At 43.5% G+C, this 18,944-nt stretch overlaps 1 protein-coding gene across 1 annotated transcript in view; it reads left to right on the plus strand.

Annotated features, from left to right (window-relative positions):
• F12 (coagulation factor XII) overlaps positions 1-18,944 on the plus strand; it is an 83,364-nt gene that overhangs the window by 10,277 nt on the left and 54,143 nt on the right. Inside the window, exon 4 of the mRNA XM_040344449.1 lies at positions 9,538-9,608. Within this exon, the coding sequence (XP_040200383.1) occupies positions 9,538-9,608 (71 nt within the window). The remainder of the gene's footprint in view (positions 1-9,537; positions 9,609-18,944) is intronic.

The following is an 18,944-nucleotide window of genomic DNA, read 5'->3' on the forward strand; positions in this document are numbered from 1 at the left end:
AATCATCGAACAGAAGGATAGGAACGCCCAGTCCCGCAGTCATCGGAACCCTGAGGCTGGGATAGGAATGCCCAGTCCCGGAGTCATCAGAACGCGGAAGCCTTGGACAAAATCAGTATATAAAGGTAAGTACAGAGAAAAAAAACCTGCCGAAATGAAATGTCCTTACTATGCTGGCTCTAATGTAAAAAAAATGTTTTTAGGGTGAACCTCCACTTTAAACTGACCATAGAAATTTAAATTAAACTATGGGCAGAAGACATGTGAGAGTCGTTTTGTTCAGAATCCGAATTTCATATAATATTTTTGTTTTTTTCAGAGATTCAGATGTATCTGAATTTCCAAATCACAAGAAAAATTTATTTCAACGAATACAAAATAAATTATAACAAAACTACAAAATGTATTTATATTCATTAGTTTCATTCTGAACTTTTGTTAATGTTTGAAACATCTGAAATACTACATAAAAATATTACAATAAATACAGTAGGGTATAAAAGTGAAAGAAGATGATGATTCCTACTTATTGTGTTTGAGTTTGATGGAGGTGGATCCTTTAGAATCTCCGAATCAAGGAGGAAATCAAAGGGGAAATTCAGAACTTACGCACAGACCTTGGACACTTTATGACTAGAATAGCTACAATAGAAGAACGAACAGAGACGGTAGAACAAGAAGTTAAAGGAATAAAAGACCAAATAGATCAGACACAAAGACAGCAGAGACTTATCCTCTACAAAATAGAAGATCAAGAGAACAGAAACCGTAGACAAAATCTGAGGATAAGGTCAATCCCAGAGGAAAGGGGAGAAGACCTCAGGAAAATAATGAGGAAGATTTTCAACCCCCTCCTGGAAAAACCAATCGAAGATCCCATCAGGATCGAAAGGGTCCATAGGGTGGGGAACCCACAAAGAGCCAACGCAGAGCGTACAAGAAATGTCATAGTCAGGTTCCGACTATATGAGGACAAAGAAAAAGTGTGGAAGAAACTGAGGGGTCAACCCCCGATAGTCCTCGAGGGGATTGAGTTACAGATATTCTCGGATCTATCGGCTGAGACTCTAGCAAGACGACGAGCACTGAAACCACTGTTAAAACAGATGATAGATCTAAACATAAAATATACTTGGGGACATCCAGCATGTCTGATCGGCACAAAAGACGGAAGATCAACGATACTTAGATTCCCGGAGGACCTAGAAGAATTCTGTAAAAAATTGGATATCCAGATCCCTGATTTACCAGGGTGGGAATAGAGGAGAGGGGGAAGGAGAGGGAGAAAGATTAGTGAACCCACAATGATTTAGTTATAGAGAACTTGGTTCTCGGTTATTTGTTTATTTGTTTATTGTCTTTTTCTTTTTCCTCCCCTTACCTTATTTGTTCTCGGTTCTTTTTCCTGGGGTGAAACCCGGTGGTCGGGGACCCACCCGTCCCCCCTCTCCCCCGCTCCAGAATTGGAGCGGAGGGGAGGCTACCCTAGGACCCCACCTAGAGAAAACTGGACCAGACATGGAAGATGGTTCAGTGGCCAATAAATGGCCGAAAGGGGAGAGAGGAGGGAGGGGGGAGGGAGTAGGGGGGAGGGGATGGGGGGAGGGGGGGAGAGGGAGGGGAGGGAGGGGAAGGGAAGGGAGGGAGGGGGGAAGATATCCTATCTCACCAAAACAATCGGAAGAAACTGTAACCAACAACCAAGATGCCGGTAATTAAATGCCTATCTTATAACGTAAAAGGCCTCAATAGTCCATCAAAGAGACATAAGGTACTAAAGGAACTAAAGAGGTATAGGGCAGATGTTGTCCTCCTACAAGAAACCCATCTTACATTAGGATCAAACATAAAGCTATATTCCCCTGACTTCCCCATATGGTTCTATGGTGACACCATTTCTAAAAGGGCCAGAGGGGTAGCAATCGGGATAGCTAAGGGGATTAGGTTTGTGTTAACAGACCGATTGACAGACCCAGAAGGTAGATTCCTCTTTCTTAGGGGAAAACTAGAGGAGGAGGAATATACTCTTGTAAACATATATGCACCGAATACCTCCCCGATGAAATACCTCCAGGGAATCCTGGGGAAATTAAAAGATTTCAGGAGGGGAAAGATAATACTGGGAGGAGATTTAAATTTCTGTATGGACACAAAGGCCGATAAAACACACCAAACATTAGAGACTCAAGAAAGGCAATTAAGAAAGGTAAAAGGTAGTCTACATAGAAGCCAATTAGTAGACACATGGAGGATCTTTAACCCAAGCAAACGAGATTATACATTTTATTCTCACGTACATGAGAGTTACTCCCGGATCGATCACATTTTTATTGAGCATAGAATGTTAGATGCGGTGGTCGAGACAAAAATAGAGACCATGACGATTTCCGATCATGCTCCAATCAGTATATCCATAAATATCATAGGCAATCAAAGGACCTATCCAAATTGGAGACTAAATGAGAAACTACTAATAGAAGAGAAAAGTTTAATGAGGGTTAAAAAAGAATTAGAGGAATATTTTAAGATAAACAAGACAGATGAAATTTCGGCAGCAACATTATGGGATGCCCATAAGGCGGTGATTAGAGGGGTGTTAATATCCGAAGGGGCAAGGAGGAAAAAAGAAATGAATAGTAAGAAGGAAAAATTAGTAGATGAGATCTTCAATCTGGAACTAATACATAAGAAAAATGGTAAACAACGAGATATTTATCTGGACCTAGTTAATAAGCGGAACGAACTTAAAGAACTTATTGATCGGGAAACAAGAAGGGAATTTAACTTGGTGGCAAGGGAGAGATATAGGTGGGGAAATAAAACAAGCAAACATCTGGCTCGGATGGTACAAAAAAAGAAATCAAGGAATTATATAGATAAAATTAAAAACGAAAAAGGAGAGGTCCTGCACACAACAAAAGATATTGCTGAAACATTTAGATTATATTATGAAAAATTATACTCAGTAGAACAAAAAAGCTGGCAAAAAGGGGAGAAAGACAAAAAAATCTTAGCATTCTTAGAAGAAGCAAGGTAATCAAAAGTCAGTCAAATAGACGCAGAGGGGATGGACAGGCAAATAACGGAAAACGAAATTAAAGTAGCATTATCAAGCTCTGCCTCAGGTAAAAGTCCGGGGCCAGACGGCTTTACAGTAATGTATTACAAAAAATTTAAGGAGATACTTCTGCCAAGGCTATGCCAGTATTATAATGGGCTTGGAAAGGAGTACGAACTAAGTAAAGAGGCATCAGAGGCAACTATCACCGTTATCCCTAAGGAAGGGAAGGACATCGGAAACTGTTCAGGATACCGGCCGATATCTCTGCTCAATACAGATTTAAAACTGTTTGCAAAGGTATTGGCCGGGAGAGTTAAACAGGAAATGGCGAGATTGGTGTACCCGGATCAGACGGGTTTTGTCCAGGGAAGAGAGGGGAGAGACAATGGGGTTAGAACACTGTTAATCCTCCGGAAAATGAAAGCGGCGGGGTCCCCAGGCCTACTTCTGTCGATAGACGCAGAAAAAGCGTTTGACAGGGTAGACTGGGGACTCATGTTGCACACCCTGAAGGAAATGGGGTTTGGACAGAGGATGATGGAGTGGATTGGCACTCTCTACAGGTTCCCCACGGCCAAAATAAAAATAAACGGAAGTCTCTCTCAAACCTTCTTAATGAGAAACGGTACAAGGCAAGGGTGCCCTCTATCGCCATTACTGTTCGTGCTCGCATTGGAACCCCTGCTGGCTAGGATCAGAAACTCTCAAAAAATAAAAGGGGTTAAAATAGGAGAGGAAGAACATAAACTTGCAGCTTTTGCAGACGACGTCCTCTTCTATTTAATGGAACCTAAAACATCAATCCCAAACCTTCTAAACCTTTGTAGCGAATACGGAGAAATCTCAAATTTTAAATTAAATATCACAAAAACGGAGATTATGAGTATTAACATAAGCAAGATAGAAGAACAACTCCTGAAAATGAAGTACAAATTTGCTTGGGTTAAAGAACTCAAATACCTAGGAATACTGTTAGCAAAATCTACTAGGGAGATGTATACGATAAACTTTATCCCTTTATTAAATGAAATTAAGACAGAAACAAAAAGGGTAGAAAACAGGGCAATATCATGGATAGGACGAATTAATTACTGCAAAATGGTCATTCTGCCAAAAATTTTATATAAGTTCCAGATGATCCCCATTGCCCTCCCCGGGACATTGTTCTCGGCCCTTAGAAAATTAATAATGAATTATATATGGAGAAATAAGAAGCACAGGATAGCACTTCAGACCCTAAAACAACCAAAAAAAAAGGGTGGATTAGCGGTCCCCGATGTCAAGAGATACTATGAGGCGGTGATATTGACAAGAGTGGTGGAGTGGGCCAGAGCTAGCAAAGAAAAAAGGTGGGTTAGTGTAGAAAATGAATTGTCACAGGCAAGGTTAGATAAGATAATTTGGAACCCTCCACAATTTAGGACAATAGATAAAAACGCACACGAGATAACTAAAAATGCACTTAAAGTTTGGGACACGGTCTATAAAAAAATTGTGAAAGAGTACAATTCACCCCTTATATCACTAAAGAATAATGATTATTTTGCACCAGGTAAAACACAAGTGGGGGGAAACTGGATTAAAATGGACACTATACAATTAAGGGATATAATGAAGGAAGGTCACATTTTAACACTACAGGAGTTGAAATTAAAAAACTCTTTCCTGGAAATTAATGAATGGAGATATCGGCAACTAAACCATTTTATCCAAGACCTTCCACACCCACTGAGGTCGGGAGATCAGTTATTGGAATTGGAAAAAATATGCTCTACAAAAAATGCCAGAGGATCTATCTCGGTACTATATAAGATGTTACTGAAGATGGAAGAGCAGAACATACCCCCATTCATTAAAAAATGGGAAAGGGAACTAGGGACACATCAGGATAGGACCACAATAGAGAAAATGCTGACCCTGACACACTCCTCCGCGGTGGATAATCGCACAGCAGAGATGTGTTTTAAATGCATAGCCGGATGGTATATGACACCAGACAAATTAAAGAAGTTTAAAGAGGGACAGACTGGAGAGTGCTGGAGGGGATGCGGTTTACCAGGAAATATGGCGCACCTGTGGTGGGGATGCCCTAAGATAAGGAGGTACTGGGAAAAAATATTGGCCTGCGTCGAAGAGATTACAAAGAAAAAGATAAAGATGGACCCATGGGTTGTCCTGTTCCACGGGGGGGAAGAAGGCATTAAAAGTTATAAAAAATCGCTGGTACCACACCTATTGAATGCTGCCAAAAGATTAATTCCAAGGGGCTGGCAAGAGGTGGAATGCCCATCGATCTGGGAATGGATCGATGCGGTTGAAGAAACGTATAATATGGAGGAACTGCAGGAGGACATGGAGGGTAATAACATATTACAAAATATGAAATGGGAAAATTGGAGAACTTTTAAGAAATCGTGGAGTTACGCGGAAAAATTAAGAGAAGACACTTGAGGCCATTATAGAAAAATCAGAGAGAAGTAGAGGTATAAGGAGATTGTTTTGGTGAGATAGGAGGGGGGGGGGGGACGGGTAAGGGGAGGTGAAGTATTAAGGGAAAACTTTTGTATATGTCCAGCAAAAGAAGTAAAAAATGTATTCAAGAAAATAATATAATATATATATAATATAAAAAAAAAACCACAAAAGTGGAAAACAAAAACAACTAGCATAAAAAAACAAGAAGACACTAATGATGCAAAACCGAAATAGAGATGCAATGGGCTGGTACGCAGAACATGAGCATGTAAATGCACACTCTATGAGGTGGAGTCTGAAGTATAAAAAAAAAAAAAAAAAATAATAAAAAAAAAAGAATCTCCGAATCATAACATAACGAATAAATCCAAAATGAAAGAGTATATAAACCCAATGTTTCATATTCTTGATACGTGGCTGCTGTACCATGTAGTTTTATGAAAAAGTACCCAATTCTCTTTGTATTGCTTCCTTTGTGTCGTTCCTGCCACTCTCTCTGCTTTACTATTAAAACTGACCACACTGTTTGGTCAGTTCTCTAGCTGTGCTGTGAACTCAGCCTGCTCTCCTTCAATGAGCAGACTTGTCCTAAACCCCCTGCACAGCCATTCACTGGGAAGATCAGCGTACTGCTGTTTATCCTCCCCCAGCTCTTTTTCAGCTGAGAACAGAGTTTATGGGATCACTTATAATAAAGGGGAATATATACATATATATATAAATATATATATCTTTATGCACACGTTTTGCCTTTCACTTCTATTTTAAACTGAATGGGCCAGATTCTCGTAGATTGGAGTAAAACTGTGCGGGCGTAACGTATCTCGTTTACACTACGCGGCCGCAAGTTTTACGGGCAAGTGCTTGATTCACAAAGCACTTGCCTGTAAAGTTGCGGCGGCGTAGCGTAAATTCTCCGGCGCAAGCCCGCCTAATTCAAATGATCCAGGTAGGGGGCGTGGATCATTTAAATTAGGCGCGTTCCCGCGCCGATCGTACTGCGCATGCGCCGTCCCTAAAATTTCCCGATGTGCATTGCGCTAAATGATGTCGCAAGGACGTCATTGGTTTCGACGTTAACGTAAATGGCGTCCAGCGCCATTCACGGACGACTTAAGCAAACAACGTACTTTTTTAAATTTCAACGCGGGAACGATGGCCATACTTAACATTGGTTGCCCCTCATAGAGCAAGGGCAACTTTACATGTCGCAAAAGCTACGGAAACATCGTAAATTCCCTGCGTCGACCGCGCAAATGTTCGGGAATCTCGCGTAAATAGCTAATTTGCATAGACGACGGGGAAAACAACGTCGGCAACACCTAGCGGCGGGAAAAAAAATTGCATCTAAGATCTGACAGCGTAAGAGCCTTACGCCTGTCAGATCTAATGGATATCTTTGCGTAACTGATTCTAAGAATCAGTCGCATAGATACGCTGGGCCAGATTAGGACTTACGACGGCGCAAATGGCGTTGCGTCGTCGTAAGCCCTTTGAGAATCTGGCCCAATGGGTTTAAAGGTGAGGGTTTACAATCACGTTAATTTTGTTCCATTCCTTATGTTATGATTCAGAGATCCTGATGGATCCACCTCCATTCAACCTAGAGTGCATAAGTAATCTCTGAAATAATGGATTAACACGTTAAAACAAATATAGCCAATCTCCTGAAATATAAATTGATTCAGAACAATGAATTTACAAAACAAATCCAAATATACAAAATTAATTTGAATATGTGAAACTAATTAAGAAAACAAACCATTCTAACATAAGGGATATGAGAAAACAAAATGATTAACCTGAATGAATATATAGCCCTGACCTATCGGGGGGTTGCTTGATAATGCATGTTCTCCTGTGCAGCCATGACCCTGTGAACTTTCAGTTCAGACACGTTGTGTATACCTTTAAATGACACACAGACACAAAGCAAGAAGTTTCAACTCTCTTTGATTTTTATTTACTCAAGAGAAGTTTAAATGAAGGATTAGTCAGCCAAGTCCTGGTTACAACCAAGACTACGCCCGTGATCAACTTCTATATGCATTTACAACCTAGGATGAATAAATATATTTACATTCCTTGAATTTTTGCATGATGTGTGTAGACCAAATACAAATAATGATGCATCAAATAATATAAAGTGACAATGATTAAAGTGCATAAAGTGATATTAGTGCAATAAAGTATTTTAGTGCAAAAGGTGCTGTAGTGCTCCGTGTCCCAACAATGTCAATACATCCTCCTGCTGAAGGTGGTGTAAAAATCCAAACTCACCAGATGTGTTGGACTTCTTTGCCTTATAGCAAAAAGAGTCTACTGTGCTTATAGGTCATTTGCTGGGGACCAAACCCAATTTGGTATCCTCTGGTGTCTTCTACTATCTCCTCTATAGTGGATATTTTCCAAAAGTGGCTCCGGGGGTTCCAGAATGAATAGTGTACAGTATGTGATATATGGAAAAGAAAAATCCTCATAGAGTATTATCCTTAGGTTTATTGTTAAAAACAACTTAACTAATTATTTAAAAACTGTCAAAATGACAGAACCAGCGTCACTAGAAAACCCTTGGCCCTGCTAGTATGGAGACATGGTAATTATTCAGCTTCTAGCGTGTGTTTCACTCCCCTGGCCGGAAGTGACACTTGAGAGAGTCATCTTGACGCGTTATGCGACGTTATCGAAAGCCTAATGACGAAACGCGTCAAGTTGACTCTATCAAACTTCACTTTTGGCGCACTCAAGCCGTCGTGCAACAGACAGAAAAATACAAAGTTCAATTCAGCCAAAACCCGCCCTGCAACAGTGAGGCAGAATCTGACAATTTCATTCTCTCTCTGCACTGACGATCTGTGCATGTGCTATATTGACGTCACGCCAGATGATCAACACATCAGCTGGAGTGACGTTGCATACTGCGCATGCACAGACCCATCTGAGGCATTTTTCAATGGAGGGCATTTCCCGATAGAACACCTGCCACTATAGCTGCCAGCAGTGAACCTTGTACTGGTGAGGAAGGCTGCTCACCAGCAAACACAATAGCACTGTAGGAGGGATTCCCCCATCATCACTGACTGGTTTAAAAGGGAGAATCAAGCAATTTTCTTTCCTTCAACCCGTGATTGATGGTAATAAAATTGCATAATGTATGGACTGCTTTAGTTTCCTATTAACAAACAAATCAATAAGGGAGTACAAGATAGAAATGAATAAACATACCAGCCCTGACTTATCAGCTTGTCTAAATATTGTAACAGCTATAGATTGAAGCCTACAGCCGGATAGTATTGTGACTGAAATGTGAAACTAATTGGTTTCTTTGGATTATTACGATAAATGTTTATATTTTAGATTTGATGATACATAAGGCCTATGTAAATACAGTTTTCTATCAATTGAAAGGGATCTTCTCAGAGCTTTTATTTTTTTTTATGTTGATTTACTATATGTAAATTCTCTTTTAAAGGTTTGAGGGAAAAAAGACAAGTAGTGTGTAAATATGGGTATATTTCTAAAACATGGAGAGATCACTTTGGCCAATTTTCCACTGTCCAATAACCTTCATTCCCATTAACATCTACTCCAGCTTTGAGATAGATGGCATTCATAAGATTTCTGCATACACATTACAGTTATTTTTTGGCACTGAGAACCTGGTGCTTTCCAGTTTATCACAGGGGGCATTTATCTCTACACTCACCTGAAGTAAGTGCATACCAGGCATGGGCCAATGTAAACAGAACAGCACAAAAAAAACAATTAGTCTGCAAATATATTGGGTGACCGTACTGTAGTGTGATGCTCATAGTGTGATTTAAGTATTTGTTGTGAATGTGATACTTGCACCGTTTATGGCACAGCTTGAGCTGAAGGAGTTTGACATTTCTTTCCATCATAGCATTGAGCCTTGTAAGGGATCTTCAGCTTTAATATGCATCTGTGCATTGTTTGCTTCTATGTTTTACAGCTGCTTTCTCAATTGTTTTTCTAATTAGGTGTTCACTCACAAGAAACCTTGACAAAGACAAACGCTGGTCATTCTGTGTGGAAGGGTCCAAAGTCACAGGTACAGTTTTATATGGTACATTTCTTTATTCTGCAGCTTTAAAAGCTACAATAGCCTGTGACTTGTCATCCTTTAAATATATTTCACCTGGGGCGTGGCCAGGACAGGCATGTGAGAGGACGCATCTCTCATAGCTCCCGGCGCTGATCCGGTATCGATCCTCCCCCGGCCACGATTCCGGTTCGACACCACCATATGCTGGAAGCCCGTGCTCCCAGGATCACAGCGGTACCACCACCGGCGTTCTGCACCAGGGGGATGACCCGCAAAGGACAATCGGAGGCAGCGGGGATGGAAATCCAAGATGGCGCCGCCGCGCTGGCTGGGAAAGGGACGCCTCGTGGAGCGGACAAAACGGGGCCCAAACAAAGCAAGACGGCTAAGACCCAGGGTAAGGACCCCCCCCAGGGACATGCTTTATTATGCCCAGAAGATGACTGGGACGGGGGGGCCGGAACAACCGTCCCGCTCGGGTGATGCGCCCCACACTAGGCCCGCAGCACAGGAGGACACTGTCCCACTTTACTGGGGGGAGGAGGAGGACAGAGACCAAGCAGGCCCTAGGCCTGAGGATGAGCAGGCCGCAGACACACAGGCTGCGAATGCCGCGCAGCCCACGTTGGCTGATATACTCAAAGCAGTAAATAAGTGTACAGCTTCTGTGGACACATTGAAGGAACATTTTGGACTGCTGAGGCAGGATATGCAGAAAATCCGCGAACGTACTACAGCCGTGGAAAGCAGAGTCAGCGAGGTGGAGGACCAGATACAGCCCATGGCCCAGGACACTAGAGCTGCCTTGCAGATGGCGAGGGACGCATATGACAGGGTGGAAGATATGGAGAACCGTCTCAGACGAAACAACGTTCGTATAGTGGGTCTGCCGGAGAGGGTGGAAGGCAAGGACCCCACCATGTTTGTGGAGAACTGGCTGATTGAACTGTTTGGCAAAAATGCACTGTCACCATTTTTTGCAGTGGAAAGGGCCCACAGAGTACCCTCGCGCCCACCACAGCAGGGGGGCCCCCCTAGATCCATCCTGGCGAAACTACTTCACTACCGGGACAGGGAGGCGGTGCTGCGCCAGGCTCGGGAGCGAGCGAACATACAACACAACGGCGTCCGGGTGTCCTTCTACCCGGACTTCTCACAAGAGGTACAGAGGCGCAGGGCCAAATTCTTGGATGTAAAACGACGGCTGCGAGCTCTGCAACTCCCATATGCCATGCTCTACCCTGCGAAGCTCCGGGTGGTGGTGCGGGGTCAAGCCCAGTTCTTTGAATCTGCCAAGGAGGCCATGTCATGGCTGGATCGGAACGAGCAATCTTTGCAACGCAGAGTGCAGGAGGAAGGGGAGTGAGACATGTGCAAGTTTGTCCCAAGTTATATCTTATGTTTTGCCTCCAGGCACCTAGTGTGCACATGTTGGAAGAGCTGTTATGCTTCAACGGTTGGCCCTTTTTTCTGTTTAGGGGGGATCCCCTACTTTTTTATCTGATTGAATCTTTTTATTTTTCCCTTTGGCTGGGGGACACAATGATTGGTGACACAAAGTGAGAAGAGCTGACCTAAACGTAAAGAGTACTGTGCTGATGGTTGATGTGACTGAAGTAAGTCGACGATTAGTCGCACAAAGTGTTGAAACCGCCCTGTTAGCGGTCCAAGATGTTTTTGGACCCGTTCGGTCCACAAGTTTTGCTAACTTTAATCTTTTCAGCCACCATACAAAGAAAGAGGTACAACACACCAGACTTGGGCCTTCAGCCCTTGTGCGAGACACTGTGCAGGACAGAACAGGTATGGGGGGGGGCCCTGTCTCCCAGGAGAGGGGCCAGTTATATATGTTTGCTCTTCAGTATACTGTTTTTTGATGATAATGGAAGATACACATGGCTAAGGTGTCTATCGTATCCTGGAATGTGAGGGGTATGCACTCTCCACTGAAACGCACGATGCTATTTATGTGTTTGAAGAAATTTTTACCAGGGGTGATCTGCTTTCAGGAAACGCACCTGACAGCGGAAACTGTGTGCTTTTTGAAATACAGGTGGGTGGGTAAGGCATATCACTCTACACACACCTCCTTTTCTAGGGGGGTGAGTGTACTAGTGCACAATGCTCTGGATTTTCAGGAAATTGACAGTGTTATAGACCCGGAAGGTCGCTATGTGTTTATTCATTGCAAAATGGGTAATTTGGTATGTGTCTTGGCATGTGTTTATATCCCCCCCGCCGTTCACGGCAGCGGTGCTCCGGCTCCTCCTCTCCTTTTTGGATGGTAGGCCGAATGTCCCGTTGCTTGTGATTGGCGACTTTAACTGTTGTCTAGACCAGGTGGCAGATAGACACCCGGGCCCCGGTCCCTCTGCCCTCGCTAGGAGTACTCCCCTGGCGCGGTTGCTGCAAGAGGTGGGCTGGGTGGACATCTGGAGACACCGCAATCCCAAGGTCAGGCAGTTCACGTGCTTTTCGAAGACGCATGGATGCCTATCAAGAATAGACCTGGGGGTGGGAAATTCGAGCATGCTTCCATTGATAGCGGACCTATCACACAGACCCCGCAGTGTGTCTGACCACTCTGCCCTGGTGGTGCAGCTCTGCGTGGCACCGCAGGGGGGCTTGGTTAAGGCACCATGGAAGCTGAATGCCTTTTGGCTGAAGCTGATAAGATCCCACGTGGAAATAGAGGAGGACATACGAAGGTATTTTGCTGATGGGGAAGGGATGGAGCTGAATGTGCTAAACTGGGATGCTTTCAAGGCGTATTTTCGGGGCCTGCTTATAAGGGGAGTGAATGAGGTGAAGAGGGCCTCGACTGCACTACTGATAGAGGTGGAGAACAGGGTCCAGGAAATGGAGCGGGTATATGTCGCTGATCCTTCTGACCTGACCAGGGAGGCCTGGCAGGCTGCTCAGTCTGCCTACCAGCAATTGCTCTCCTCGTCGGCGGAGAAGAAGAGGTTTTTTGCTAAGCAGGCGTTCTTTGAGGAGGGTGACAAAAACGGCCGTTTATTGGCGCGGATTGCAAACTCCCATCAACGCTCACCTGCGATAGGGGCTATAAGATCAGGGTCAGGAGGGGTAGTCTCTCAGCCAGACCAGATTATGCAGGAACTGGCGGGTTTCTATGAGACCCTGTACAGTTCTGGCACGATGTACACCCAGGAGGATCTAGAGAGGTATTTGGCCCAAATGGTCTTCCCGGAGCTGTCTGATAGCCAGCGTACCATATTAGAAAAACCAATCACTGTCGAGGAGCTACAGGAGGCAGTCAGTGCTTTCCCTAACTGTAAAGCCCCGGGAGAGGACGGGTTGCCCATGGAAGTGTACAAACAATATCCCGAGGTGTTATTGCCACAGCTTCTAAAAGTCTTTAACAGCGCCAGGGAGGGGGGACTTTGCCCCCTTCAATGTCCAAAGCAAATATAGTACTGTTGCTCAAGCCAGGTAAGGATCCCGTGGACCCGGGGGCTTATCGCCCCATCTCACTACTACAGAGCGACATTAAGATACTGGCCAAGGTGCTCGCCATTCGGCTGAATGGGGTGGTGACTTCCTTGGTTCATGGGGATCAGGCTGGGTTCATGCCCAATAAGTCCACGGCGGTTAATCTGAGGAGGCTGTTCCTTAACATGCAGGCACGGGCGGATAATATGGGTAGTAGGGCTCTGCTGTCCCTAGATGCTACAAAGGCCTTTGATAGCATAGATTGGAACTATCTTTGGACCGTGTTGCAAAAATTTGGATTTGGCCCTGTTTATATCTCCTGGGTGCGGCTGCTGTACAGTCAGCCGCAAGCGGCGATACGGACATTTGGCTCATTATCGGGGAGCTTTGCACTGAGGAGGGGGACGCGGCAGGGATGTCCCCTGTCCCCCCTGCTCTTTGCCTTGGCTATTGAGCCGTTGGCCATTGGCATTAGAGCTAACCCCCACATCACTGGATTCTGCTATGGTGACATGCAGGAAAAAGTGATGCTATATGCTGATGACACTCTCCTTCTGCTGGGCGACACGGACCCCTCCCTCAGGGAAGTTATGATGGCAATTACAGAGTTTGGACAATTCTCTGGTTTGCTTATAAACTGGGCAAAATCGTCACTACTTTTGTTAGATGGCGACGATACGTAGATAATCAACCCCGTATGCCCCATACCCGTTACTTGGTCCTTTAAGTACCTGGGAGTACAGATCACTGCTAAGCCACGGGATTTCATCCATCTAAATATCTCTCCCCTACTTCTGAAATTTAGAGACAAAGTTAAGACTTGGAAGGCCCTGTTCTTGTCGGTTGCCGGCCGTGTGAATCTTATTAAGATGATACTCATGCCGCAACTGTTGTACTTTCTACACAACACCCCTATGGTTATACCCCTGAAGGTTTTCCATACGGTAAATAGTATTTTCCGAGGTCTCATATGGAAAGATAGGACGCCTAGGATTAAACTGGAACACTTGCAGACCTAAAGACGGCGGGGGATTGGCGTTGCCAAACCCCTGGCTGTACTATTTGGCGGCTCAGATGCAGCAACTGGTTGGTATGTTTCGGCCGGCGGTGAGATCCTCGGCTCAAAAGCTTATGGAGCACACCGTGGGCGGAAGGCCGATCCCTGAGGCATTGGAGGCGCAAGCCTTTGCTAAACCGCACAAGAAGCTCCCCACTTTTAGTTTAATTCAGAAGGTATGGAATAAGGTCAAGTACGTGCAAAACGCGGAGGGTTACACGAAATACAGCCCTATATGGCAGAACGACACATACACTGAATTGGCCAAGTTGCAGTCTGGGGCCAGGTGGAAACAGTATGGGATCACGCACCTCACACACATATTCAGTAACGGGGTGCTCCGCTCGTTCTCTGTACTACAGGGGGCGTTTGGATTGCCCCAGACTATGCACTTCTCCTATCTGCAGTTGAGGCACGCAGTGGCGGCACAGGGTCGCTCCTCCGAGTGGTGCCTGTCGCCGACCCCTGCTTTTGATCTTCTGGGGGATGCTGGGACATCAAAAGGCTTTATTTCTCAGTGCTACGCCATTCTGCTACAGTACGTGATGAAGCAGCATCTCCTGAGGATACGGGAAAGGTGGGAGGCGGATGCGGGCGAGCTGGACGGGGAACAATGGGAAGAAATCTTTTAGGCAGTGGGCAAATGCTCGCTGAATGTTTCACAGAGGCTCACACAACTGTATATTTTGCTGCGCACTTACTATACCCCACACAGGCTCCATAAGATGAATCCTCAGCTTGATCCAACCTGTACCAGGTGCAAAAGAGACCATGGTGATCTGATCCATATGCTGTGGAGATGCCCAAAGCTCCACACGTATTGGGCGGGAGTTGTGAGTACCGTAAATTCAACTTTTGGCGTGGCCCTTCCACAGGACCCGAGGGCTTGTCTCTTGGGGGCTCTGGAGGAGTATGAGTGGGAGGAAGCGGACAGAGAGGCGATACACAGGGTTCTGTTCCAAGCAAGGAAACTCATTATGGTTCACTGGTGGACTGAGGCTCCTCCGACTCTGGCTGAATGGATTAATAACATTGGGCTGGTGCTAAGGTTGGAGAAAGTGGTGTATCAACACAGGGGTAATACCCACAAATTTGAGAAATTATGGGCAAAGTGGTTGGATGTGCCAGGTCTAGCCCCGGTAGACCTTGTGATGGATAGACTTTTGGGCGTTAATGTGGGGTGAGATGGGGACGGTGCTACTTTGCGGGATGGTGATGTTTGAAAAGGTTTGGGGGGAGGGGGCCATACCTCCTGCATATAAATACTTACCGAGTACGGGATGTCTTAATCTATGTTGCTATTTTGTCCCCGCAATGTTAAGGGGACCTTGTATACTTTGTACCTCTGCAAACTGAATAAAACTTTGTTGGATTAAAAAAAATATATATATTTCACCTATCTTCATTGTCCAGTCCAACATGGCACTGCACAGGAACAGGTGCATCCAAGCTACTACCTCCTGTGTAATGCTTGGTCAGCCTTAAAAACACAGCACTCAGCTCCATGTAAAAAAAGGGAAAAAGGCCGGTGCCATGGAAGTCGGCTAAAACATTGTTGAATTAATGCAGGTGAACAACAGTCAAAAAAGCCAACACATTTTGGCCATGATTAAGGCCTGATGGTCGAAACGTGTTTTTTTTTTTTTGCCTGTTCACCTCTATTTATTAAATAAGCCAAATCAAGGTATATTATTTAGTCCTTGTGAAAGTTATAGAGTCTACAAGCTATAGTCCCAATCATTGAAAATTGATCGCACCTGATGTACTGATGGCCTATCTCATTTCTTGAGACACTAATGGTCCGTACACACGATCTGAAAATCGGACAAAAAATACCAATTCGATGCGATTGTACAATAATCGGATCAGTGGTACAGAGCTTTTAAGAGCCAATCCAAAATTATTCGACCAGACAAGCACAAAAAATTTCCTCGTATGATACCAGATTGTACGACTTTCGTTTAGTCAGTACAGTTGTCATCTGAAAATACAAATAGACTACAACAAATGACATCACTTCCAATTTATTTTTTCACAAGAATTTGTGACTTTGGCAACCTATTCAATTTCTACTTGCGACTAGTAAGCGAGAAAAGATGCGTGATCTGTCGTCTGATTTTTGGACCGTGTGTATCGGGCATAACAAGCCAGGACAGCACAAATACCTCCCAAATTACCCCTTTTTGGAAAGTAGACATTCCAAGGCATTTATTAAGAGACTTGGCGTTTTTTTTTAAGTTGTAATTTTTTTCCCACAGTTCTTTGCAAAACAAAATTATTATTATTTATTTTTTCCCCACAAAATTGGCATATTAACAGTTTATTTCTCTCACATGGCATATGCATACTTGCAACTATACCCCAAAACACATTTGGCTACTCCTCCTAAGTATGGTGATACTACATGTGTGTGACTTTTTCACAGCCCGGCCACATACAGAGGTCCACCATTCAAGGAGGGCTGTCAGGTGTTCTAGGAGCATAAATTACACATCTAATTTCTTGAATACACTTTTGAAGGCCCTGGAGCACCAGGACAATGGAAACGCCTACAAAATAACCCCATTTTGAAAAGCATACACACCAACCTATATTATATGTAGCATAATGAGACTTTTGAATGTGTCATTTTAACAGAAGTTTTTGGCAAATGTTAAAGAAAATTAAAACGCATTTTTTACACATTTTTACAGCACTGACGGGTGCATATGAGGATCCACTGATAGTGTGGCACTAATGAGCACTCACTGATGGGCACTGATGAGGACTAATAGAGCACTGTAGTGGCACTGATGAGCACTGTAGTGGCACTGATGATCACTTTAGTGTTACTGATGAGCACTTTAGTGGCAGTGATGAACACTCTCGGCACTGTAGGCCACTGATTAGCATGGACACTTCATATGAAGGCCCCCCAGAACTCCCACGCTGTAGCCAACAATCGCCTATAGCGCAGTCAGCAAGTGGTTAAATAAAGCCCATTTAAATTGTTTAAAATGTGTGGGTGTTCTCGGGTCCAGGTAAGGGCGAGTCATCACAGGTGCAGGGCAGAAGGAACCCAATAAATCAAGTGGGGGTGAGCACATACCTTTTTTGTACCTTTACGTAGGTAAGCAATTTGCGCATGCACTGCCACCACAATTGTACCAGCAGCTCAAAGAGTATGCGATTACAGTATAATAGTGCACATAGTTAATTTCCCCCAAAAAATCTTGTTAATGAGCAAGTGTGCCAAGCATCTTTATTAATTAAAGGAAAACCATTGACAGGGCAAATCAATGGACAATAAGACATGATTGCAATATTTATAATGCAATAAAAAATGTAATTGTTTTTGACAATTTAGACATGGCTCATGCACAAATAAAAAAAATATGATTTAAAAAACAGAAAATTAAAAGCATAGTCATTACAAATATGGCATCTGCATACGTACGGTCTATGTGAACCCTTACCTTGTAAAATGACCTTTTCATCTTAAAATAGGTAAAGGTAAACCATTTGTGTATATTGCATAAAAAACACATTATACATTTTTTTCCTTTTTTTTTTAAATAAGTGATCGTATAATTTCTGTTCTCATCTGAATAAAGGGCTTGGAAAGGTGGGTGTGGAGAAAGAGTACTGTAGTTCACTGATCTTTCCAGTAAATGGCTGTGCAGGGGGCGCGTCAGTACAAATCTGACCATCGGAGGGCAGGCAGGCTGTTCTCCCATATATCCAGAAAACTGACCGCACTGGGATGGATGTACTCTTATACTTATCATGGTCAGTTTGAAATAGGAAAATGGCAGGACTGGCAGGAACACCAGGTATTTCAGACAAAGGAAAAAATACAAGGAGCACAGGATACTTTTTTAACATAAGTACTGTACATGTTACAACAGGCACATATCAGGAATATAACATTTTGGGGTAACATATTATCTTTAATTGGTTTAATAAAAAATATGATTAAAAACAAGAAAACAAACTGTTATGCCCCGTACACACGATCAGGCTTTTGCCCGGCCAAAAGCACATCGGAATTCCGACGGAATTCCATTGGAGTAAAATAGAACATGTTCTATATTTAAACTCAGTTGTAATTCATCAGAATTCAGATGAAATTTCTCCAATGGGGCATACACACGGTCGGAATTTCCTATGGAAAAAATCAGTCTGACTTTTTCCATCGGAAACTCTGATCGTGTGTACGCGGCATAAAGGGTATAAAAAACCTACCATATGGTCTTCTTGATCTATAAACGTATCCCCACTGTTACAGGGTACAGCTTGATGACTGTGAGAAACATGGAAAAAAATGTTTCTAGCTTCAGCCTATTTGGCCATTTGGTACACATCTAACATAATCCCAGGGCAGACTACTACAGTAATGTGATGTTTTTTTTTATCTGTGGTGTGAAAGAGATGGGTGTTAAATGCAGTGACCACCAACAAACTCCCATATTCATTTTTATTTGTTCATGCTCTTCAACAAACCAGCATGATTCTTTAGAATATGGTATTACAATTTATTACAAGCTTTAACCTACAAGCTTTAACCAGACACTGATAGAAGTCATAAGACTGCTATATACTGCAGATGACAAAAGGTATTTAGCAGTTTATATTTACTAAAATAATTGCATTTCCATGTTCTGTGTACTGTGGGAGACAAGATATAGTAAATGCAAGGTCCTGGGTTTTGTAACTTTAATATGTAATGCAATAAACTAGTAGGGAAAGGTTAATTAAGTAGAAGTCCAGGTTTAAATTTGCTCCAACCCCCTTTCTAACTCCACCCATAGGCTTACTATGGGAATTTACTGTCTGCTGTCCCTCCTCTCTCC

Source organism: Rana temporaria, chromosome 3 (genome assembly GCF_905171775.1).
Source record: "Rana temporaria chromosome 3, aRanTem1.1, whole genome shotgun sequence".
NCBI classification, from domain to species: domain Eukaryota; kingdom Metazoa; phylum Chordata; class Amphibia; order Anura; family Ranidae; genus Rana; species Rana temporaria.